The sequence below is a fragment of the Lotus japonicus genome, chromosome 6, assembly GCF_012489685.1.
Source record: "Lotus japonicus ecotype B-129 chromosome 6, LjGifu_v1.2".
NCBI lineage: Eukaryota > Viridiplantae > Streptophyta > Magnoliopsida > Fabales > Fabaceae > Lotus > Lotus japonicus.
This window is the reverse complement of record NC_080046.1, coordinates 23,724,773-23,733,723: the sequence shown is the minus strand read 5'-3', so window position 1 is coordinate 23,733,723 and position 8,951 is coordinate 23,724,773. Positions and strand designations below refer to the sequence as shown.

The following is an 8,951-nucleotide window of genomic DNA, read 5'->3' as shown; positions in this document are numbered from 1 at the left end:
AGTAGAACCCGGAATTTGTAGCCAGTTGTGCTAAGTTGACGCTCAATTTCTTTATTTCAATATGCACTAGCATCGGGTAACACTTTAAGCTTATATTTGTGTTTCATTTGTCGCTTATGCTCTTGTTTTAGAGTATTGTGAGATGTAGTTTAAATATATCTGATTGTCGGTTTTGACAACGGTTGTGGTTTTTCTTTAATTTTGTAGTTTTTCACGTTATATTCTTGTTTTGTGATTGTGTTTTATTGTTCCTAATTTCTCAATGGGGTTTCCCGGAGAGTTACACAACCAGTTCTATAAATAGAGTTACATTTATGAAACATACCCATATCTCATCTCATCGAATAGATATTATCATAACCTCTTCTCTACACATCTTTTCCCATGGAAAATAAGAAGATGCCTCTCTCCCTTGATGTTAAGGATGTTGTGATTGTTAAACCATCCAATCCTACACCTTGTCATATTCTCCCACTTTCCTCCATTGACAGCAACCCTGATCTCAACATTCTCTGCCACACCATTTATGTGTACCAGGCAAATCCTGATTCCCCAAATGGCCAACTAGACCCTGCTCATGTGATCAAAGAAGCCCTCTCAAAGGCTTTGGTTCACTATTATCCCCTTGCAGGGAAGATAACAGCACTTGATGATGGAAAACTTGGAATAACATGCAATGCCGATGATGATGGAGTACCATTCTTGGAAGCAACTGCTAACTGTAACCTCTCTTCTCTTCACTATCTTGAAGGGATTGATGTTCCAACAGCACAGAAATTTGTGTATGATAACCCTTCAAAAGACCAAACTAGTGAACATCTCTTGGTTTTCAAGGTGACCAAGTTCCAATGTGGGGGTTTCACAGTTGGAATGGGCTTGTCCCACACCGTTTGTGATGGGTTTGGTGCATCTCAGTTCTACAGAGCCCTGTCTGAACTTGCAAGTGGAAAAAAATGTGAGCCTTCACTGAAACCTGTGTGGGAGAGAGAGAGACTAATTGGGACAGTTTTTAAGGAACCTCTCCAATTTCCCATTGATAAAGCTTCAATGGCAGCTTCACCATTTTGGCCAACTACTGAGATTTCTCATGAATGCTTCAACCTGAATGGTGAGAGCATTCAAAGACTCAAATTGGAACTGATGAAGGAAAGTGAGAGTGAAAGTGTGAAGGAAAGCTTCACAACTCTTGAAACACTTGGTGCCTATGTTTGGAGGTCAAGGGCTAGAGCTTTGAAACTGAACACTGATGGGGAAACTCTGTTTTGTTTAGCAGTGGGGGTGAGACACCTATTGGATCCACCTTTGCCTGAAGGGTATTATGGGAATGCTTTTGTGGCTTCAAATGTGGTGCTAACAGTGAAAGAACTTGATGAAAAGCCACTGTCAGAGGTCCTGAAGCTCATCAAAGAGAGTAAGAAGCTTCCTTCTAATAAGGAATACATAAAAAACTCAGTCAACATGTTGGAGACAATGAGGAAATTGGGGATTAGGGTTCAAGCAACAGGTGCATCAGTGGTATTGACAGATTGGAGGCAACTGGGTTTGTTGGAAGAAGTGGATTTTGGATGGAAGGGTTCAGTGAATATAGTGCCAGTTCCGTGGAACATGTTTGGATTTGTGGATTTGTGCCTTTTCTTGCCTCCTAGTAAGTTGGATCATTCAATGAAAGGAGGGGTTAGGGTCTTTGTGTCCCTCCCCAAAGCATCCATGCCCAAGTTTAAGGAGGAAATGGAGGCCCTCAAGGCAAGTGATGAGGGTACCATCTAGCTATGAAAATTGAAAACTCAGATTATTTCTTCTTTTTAAGTTCTGTAAGTGTGCTAATTTTCGTTTTGCTTTTTACTAAGCAATGTCACCCTACTTGTAATAATCTTTTCACATTTTTGTTCCTGGACTATGCTAATTTCCATTAAGAAATGTTTGATTGACTAAACAGTCTGGACGACCATTTATTATTAATTGAATAATTGATCTGATATTCAGTAGTTTAACTGAACTTCTAACTGGCAAAGCAAAAGTTAGGATACTTTAGTTTTCATTATTAGACATTTTATTTCAGAGATATAATTGTTAGAATAAAATTGTGAATTCACGATTATATTACATTTATACTCAGGACTGACAAAACTCATCTTGGTCCATAGAACCTCGTTTAACTGTGCTATACAATTAGAGAAAAATGCAAAATACCTGGATATATGAGCTTCTACGACTACGAATGTCACTAGTTTTACGCATAATGTTATCAAGAAATTAATATAATAGTAACAAATAAAACTCCAGAAAATTATCACTGATTTTAAAAACAGAAGATGCATGTTAATATACATAGTAGTACATCGCCTTTGAGAACATTTCTTAATGCTAATTAAACAAATAAAGTGGATTATGGAAGTGGCAAATCCAACTGTATCCTAAGATGAATGTAGCTCAAGAATTTGGGAAACTTCAATATTATTATCGATAACAGTCAGAACACATCACATTGGTTAAAATCAAAAAAGGTATCTGTTGTCTGTCATCGCATGAAAGGAACTAACCCCCTCATCTCTGTTCCATTTCCATTGCACAGAAAGTAAATTTTCTTCCAGTTTTCTTCTGAGAATCCTTCGCGACGAATAAGCCTTTGCCTGCCAAAAATGAAAACTCATGAAACTGAAGGATCTGAAAGGTAAAAGCAGTCCGAACAGGTAGATTATTTCTCTAGCAGCAACCAATGGATGATAGATTCAGGTTCACATGATCAGATATAGAAGGTACTAGAAAAAGCATTACTATACAAGAAAATAATCCATTCAACATTTGCTGAAGAACCAGTTTTATATCTATAATGTGTTTTGACAAAATTATTGATGTAAACTGGATATGGGAAGTGTCCAACCATTATACATTTCAAATAGGAAAACTGAACAAAATTTGAATGGAGGATTTTAACGGGAAATAAAAAAAGACATTATTTTGGACCTTCCTATCCGGCTATAAATTAGAAACTGTTATCTGGGGGCCATAAGTAATGTTATCAACCTGGCTAGCATGGAGACTGTGTAAGCATACCTTAAATAATAATGGCAAACAGTCTCGGCTTCATCTAAACTGTATCGAGGAAACATAACACGAGCATCTACCGGAACATCCGGCAAATGTTGCCGAAGCTTTCCTACTGCTGTGGAATGAGAAAAAGCGCCTACCATCATCTCATTGTGCATCATTGACCTAAAAGCATTCACCTGCGAAAAGAAGGAAGCATTTAATAATTTGATCAAAAGCCATGCCTAAGTATTATTAAGAAAGCTCAATATAAATGCAAGAAATTCAATATAAATGCAAGAAATTTAAATTCACTTTCCTACCCTGGCATAAAAAGATTATCAACATACCCACAGAAGTTTACAAAAACGAGATAAGAATGAATGAAAATGCAGTGTATTTGCAGAAGCATAGATTTAATCCATAAAGGGGCATATAACTGAAATTGTTCTAAAATATAAAGAAGCAAACACCAACCATTGTAAGTTCTCTAGCATGTATTGGCCGACATGAACGAATTGTGACTGGCTCCTCATACTCGCTGAATGTGAACCAGTTATTATACTGAAGACAGCCGAATACAGCAAATATGATCATTAAAATATAGCATAACCCAACTTTGAGAAAAAAACAATTTCAAGGAACGAGAATCATTTGAACATCAAGAATATGTTTCTCACTTGATCAATAGCAATAAGTACAGGCATATCTTTAACAAGGGATAACTCTTTCCTCAAACGAACTACCACTCCAACAGCTGCATGGGTTTGTTCAATGCCAGTCTTCACCAGCTCATATAACATTGTACCCTCAGAAATTGCCAAGGAATCAACATCTTTTAACCATCCAACACCAGCACCCTCACCTAATGGGATTGGATCAAATATTTGGCATGGCAATCGCTTTAGGTAGGACTCGTTGTACTTCAAAAAATCCTGGAAACAAATGACTCGTAAGATTCAAAATAACTCTGAAAATGAGCGTAGAAAGCCAACAACAAAACATTAACTGTTAATAATCATCTTTGAAATGCAAGACAACCAAAATCAAAATAAACAAATAAGACGGAGGAACAACTTTTCCAATTCCCTTCCTCTTTCTCAAATTTTAAAATTCTGTTTATTAGAATCTACCCGTGTGGCTATCTAAAGGCATAGGGATTGAGCACTATACTAAGCTAGTTCATAACAATTTTACATGACATGTACTGTGATAGCAGAGAGAGTAACACCCAAAACTATCATGATGGGATAATGTGGATAATCATGACTACAATACAAAGATACATACAAAACCATAGGAGAGGACAAAATAAATATTCTCTAGAAGTACGCAGGAAAAGATGGAGTGTCAGAAAGCAGTAGAGAAAGGGAAAAGATCACACATAAGTATACTCGTTCTTTCTTCTTTACCAGATCTTGCTATATAACAAAAATAAAAAAATCTAAGAATTGAGAACATATCGCTTATAGGTAAACTGCCAGTGCCAAATTCAATTAGACGAAAGCAAACAGTTGCACATTTTGCCCAGATGACACTGGAATAGCCAACCATCAGAGCTGCGCTCAATTATTCATTGTTGCTAAAGTAGTCATCAAGAAATTACATATTGCTTCTTTCTATTTGTAACATTCTAAAAACTAGACAGGTCACTTAAAAGGGTATTAGGATATTCTATAGTTACACACGCAAACATAACTTCATAAGTAAGACAGGAAAACAGTTAAATTCCCATTCTTGCCTTGAGGACATTCTCAGCCTGGACAGGTGTGTCCCATAGACCTGATTGTGGATGCTTGTAGAAGAAACCACCATGAGTCCATTCCTTTCCTTGAGGAACATAGAAAACCAACCAACCTTCTTCTCGAGCCCACTGAACTAGCATCGCAAGCGCAATGCTTTTCCCACAGCTAACAGGACCATCCAAAACAACTTGCTTCCTAGCCTTAACGCCTAAAAAAATATCAAATTGAACCTCACTAATGCATTACCAAAAACCCAAAATCATAGTCAATGTTCAAAAAATCAAGCAATTCTAAAGGACCCCGCATCTGGGGCAATCGAGAAAAACGCAACAACCGCACCTTTACCAGGAGGTGACCACATTGGGGGATCAACAATGCGCCTGAAGTTATCACGAAGATCCAAGAAGCTCTGGCGAACAAGCAAAGCCGGTCGCATGGAGTCCTGAAACTCCTTCACCATACCCATTGGAACCCCTTCAGGTAGAACCTCGTTCAGAGCCTCCTTTCTGGAAAATCAAACCGACCCAGAAAAGCAAAACCCAAAAAAAGGGTCAAATTAACAAAGCACACAATGTGTTTGATGAAATGCCGCAACGAAACGAAGAAAGCTGAAACACAAAAACACAGAGAGAGAGAGAGAGAGGTACGTTAGTTTGAAGTAGGTGCAGGAGTCTTTGCCGGTGAGCTTGGAGATGGAAGTGGCTGAAGAGAAGAGGGGGCGGCCGTCAGGGCCGACATCGAGAGAAGGGTCCTTTTCATCGGCGGCGAGGCGGCGGAGGCGTTCCTGCTCGTCGAAGAGGAGGTCGGCGGCGGCGGGTTTGGAAGTGGGAGCGGGCTTTGGAGCCTTAGAAGAGTAACTGAGAGATGAGATAGTGGTGGGTTTGTGACGCCATGAATGATGGGTTGTTGCGGCTCTCACAACTGACCGCAACATTTCCTCTGGTTTTCGTTTCCTATGAATCAATCAAAAACACAGAGCGAGAGAGAGAGTGTGTGTTGAGGTTCTGGTGTTGTGTTATGGAAGAAGAGAAGAGAGGATGTGATCGAGAACTGAGAAGAGAAGGGAACAGAGAAATGGTGTGGTATACTTTGGGATCTTCCACCATGGCTTATTGGGCCATAAAATGCAGTGTTGTTCTGTGAACTCACCTCTTTTCATTGGGCTTACCCTATACTATCTTTTTCTTTTGCTTTATTATTATGGGTGTTAAATTTCTTCTCATCTCACCAAAATAAATTCGCACAACCCCACTTTTACCTTTTGAGATTTAAATTCCAAAAATTTTACTTCCAAGAAGAGCTGTCAAAACTTGTTGGTGGGGGTGAGAAATTGGACTCTCTATTATTATTATTATTATTATTATTATTATTATTATTATTATTACAAAACGAGTGAACTAATTTTAGCACCACCAACTCTTTTTTTTTCAAAAGTAAAATATACATTATAACTAGAAATTAAACCCGTGCGTTGCACCGGTTCGTTTTTAATTTTATTTTTTAATTGTAATATTTAAATTTGCAGAAAGGTAATAAAGCTATTATTTAGAATAAGATTTAGAATATATGTATAATTAAATATAATTGAGTTATGATATTCTCACACTTTCTTTCTCTAATAAGGGAAAAAATGATCAAACAGGTAGATTTCTTTTTTTTTTGCTTCATCGGAAGAAAAAATAGGTAGATTTCTATTGAAATTGAAATGAGAGTAGTTTTTTTTTTTATATAAAAGAAATTTAATTACTTAATTAGATTAGTATTATTGAAATGAACGTGGTAGTCTACTATTTTTTTTTCTTATATTGATTTAGTCATTGCACTGATGTTATCAGTTGTGCTAATTTTTTTTTTATCAAGATTGATGTGGTTGTTTACCATTGTTGGTGGCATAGAAGTTCTTTTAAAATCACTTTCACGAACATAAAAAATAGATTCTATCTAACTGCAGGATGGACGTCATTTGTTCCCTTTGAATGATTAAGTTGCTATTTTTTTTTCCATAATATGACAATATTGAGGAGTGAAAGATTCCTATTTCTTATCAAGAATATAATGAGTACTGCATTTTACACTTATCTTTCTAGTGCAGTATATAAATTTATGTGGCTCACACTTTGTTACTGATTTGTGTCATATAAATATAGAAATGATGATATATTTGTATGATTTCAATTGAATGAGAAGAATTGTTTAGTAAATTACCATATATGTGAAACTCACAGTTTTATTTTCCAATCATCTGCAACGAGGATATATCACTAAGTAATGTGTGTTTCTTGTTGTTGTTGATGATCTTTCTCCTGCAATAAAGAAATAAGAATGAGTAATTTAAAAAAGCAATTTTGAAATTAACTAAAATAATTAAAAATGACATACTTGTTGAAGTAGTTAGAGACAATTGTCATTTTTTTCTCACCAGCAGCTGAAGTCTAAGAAATATGAATAATTTGAGTTTGTGAGTGATTTCACTGGTTTGTTTATATAGAGATATAATAGATGTATGGTTCAATATAATACATTTCATTTTTTTATTTATTTAATGTAGATAGTTGAATAGCCTCCTGACATTAACAATTTTATTCAGTTTTTGACACTGGTATTGCCATCATGCCACTATTTTTAATTTAATGTTAGTTTTTCTTCGGAGTTACTATGTTAAGGAATTCTAAGAGTTTGTGAGTTTAAGAAAAATAGACATATATTCCTGCAGAAAATTGGACTGCAAACTAAGACCATTGCATATCAAGATTAATTTTGGCGGAAGTATGCTTTATTGTTAATAGTTTTTTTTTCTTGGACTAAATTGATATTAGTTTAAAATTAACATTAAATTTGATTTTAATTTAAGGTACTGTGCTAAAACCATTTGCAGATATAACTTTGTGGTCTGTTACACTTTTGGCATGGATGTTACTCTTTTGCTTATACATTTTATATTTATTAAGTTTAAAACTGAAATCATTAGTGCACAAGTTTCCACTACCCGTTCATTCACTCACTAAGCTATCTCATTAAAACACCAGTTTTTTTACTAATGTATGTAGGTTCTCATGTGTATTTGTACTGAATACTTAGCTCAAGTGAGCTTTACTAATATATATAGATAGATAGATATTTTTTTTTTTGAAAAGACCAAATATATATATATATAAATAATTACTTTGGGAAATAAGAGCCTCAGGTATAATATAGATAGATGTATATTGATAGAAATTTTTTTATTTTAAAAGTATTTTATCTAAACTATTTATTAATAAATATTATTTTGTTTTTTATTTTGATTTCTTAAATTTGTCAAATGCAAAGCTCAAGTAAATTTTAAGTCTATGAATGTTGTTATTTAATATAAGTAGTTGAATAGGTTTTTATAATACAATTTTTTTCAGTTTTTAGTTTATTAAATATTTTATTTTTTAATGTATTTAATATAAAGGTATGTGAGCTTTTATGGTTTAATACATATGTGTATTTGTACTTAATACTTAGCTCAAGTGAGCTTTACTAATATACTAGAAATAATACCCGTGCGTTGCACGAGTTTCTTTACACTATTTTTTAAATATAGTATAAAAATTATTATGGAGTAATTAAATTTCTTTTGTATTAGTATAAAATTAATTTTAAAAACTTTGGTTTTTTTTTAAGATAAGCCATTGAATTTAAAAACTTTGGTTGTAACATATTCTATTGATTTAGGTTCTCTGTTGTAACTTTAGTTTGTTAGGAGAAATATTGTCCCCAAATGTTGTTCTATTTTTCAATCACAACTCACCCTTATAAACCAAATTAATAATTTATTTATTTAATAATTTGAAAAATCCTTAAGTGAATTTGAAATATTTTAAATCAAGTAATGATGTTTTAATATAAGTTATGATAACATATTTTTTATCAACAATGAAATAATTTTAACTTTAAAAATTTTAATAATTTAAAATTTTAATATCGTAAAATTTAGTAAATTTAAATTTATTCAAATTTTGTTATAATTATTTTTCTCTGTTATGCTTCCTCAAGTTATTTTTACTACTATATAATAGATTAAAAATCATATTTAAATAATCTTTTTTCAAATAATACATACATTCAATATAGTAATAATAAATATCTTATAGAGGCATTTTTTTAATTTTCAAATATTTTTTCGACATTATTTATTAATAAATATTTTTTATA

General features: G+C 33.8%; 2 protein-coding genes across 2 annotated transcripts; one reads left to right on the top strand and one right to left on the bottom strand.

The window, feature by feature from the left end:
- Positions 1 to 292: 292 nt before the first annotated feature.
- Positions 293 to 1,892, top strand: LOC130721864 (spermidine coumaroyl-CoA acyltransferase-like). The gene has a single exon (XM_057572448.1). The coding sequence runs from the start codon at positions 385 to 387 to the stop codon at positions 1,765 to 1,767; it is 1,383 nt and encodes a 460-aa protein (XP_057428431.1). The 5' UTR covers positions 293 to 384; the 3' UTR covers positions 1,768 to 1,892.
- Positions 1,893 to 2,278: 386 nt separating this feature from the next.
- LOC130724699 (uncharacterized) lies at positions 2,279 to 5,887 on the bottom strand. Its single transcript, XM_057575983.1, has 7 exons — positions 5,420 to 5,887; positions 5,112 to 5,278; positions 4,769 to 4,980; positions 3,708 to 3,962; positions 3,505 to 3,591; positions 3,055 to 3,227; positions 2,279 to 2,630 (listed from the first exon to the last, which is right to left on the bottom strand). The coding sequence occupies exons 1-7, from the start codon at positions 5,704 to 5,706 to the stop codon at positions 2,519 to 2,521; spliced, it is 1,293 nt and encodes a 430-aa protein (XP_057431966.1). The 5' UTR covers positions 5,707 to 5,887; the 3' UTR covers positions 2,279 to 2,518.
- Positions 5,888 to 8,951: the final 3,064 nt, after the last annotated feature.

What these genes read in the sequence shown, in the direction of transcription:
- LOC130721864 (XM_057572448.1), top strand. Translation starts at nt 385, where the DNA reads ATGGAAAATAAGAAGATGCCTCTCTCCCTTGATGTTAAGGATGTTGTG.
- LOC130724699 (XM_057575983.1), bottom strand. Translation starts at nt 5,706, where the DNA reads ATGTTGCGGTCAGTTGTGAGAGCCGCAACAACCCATCATTCATGGCGT. An exon ending in GTGGTCACCTCCTGGTAAAG is followed by an intron (nt 4,981 to 5,111) that starts GTGCGGTTGTTG and finishes ATATTTTTTTAG; the next exon opens with GCGTTAAGGCTAGGAAGCAA. An exon ending in GTTTGCCATTATTATTTAAG is followed by an intron (nt 2,631 to 3,054) that starts GTATGCTTACAC and finishes CATTTTTGGCAG; the next exon opens with GCAAAGGCTTATTCGTCGCG.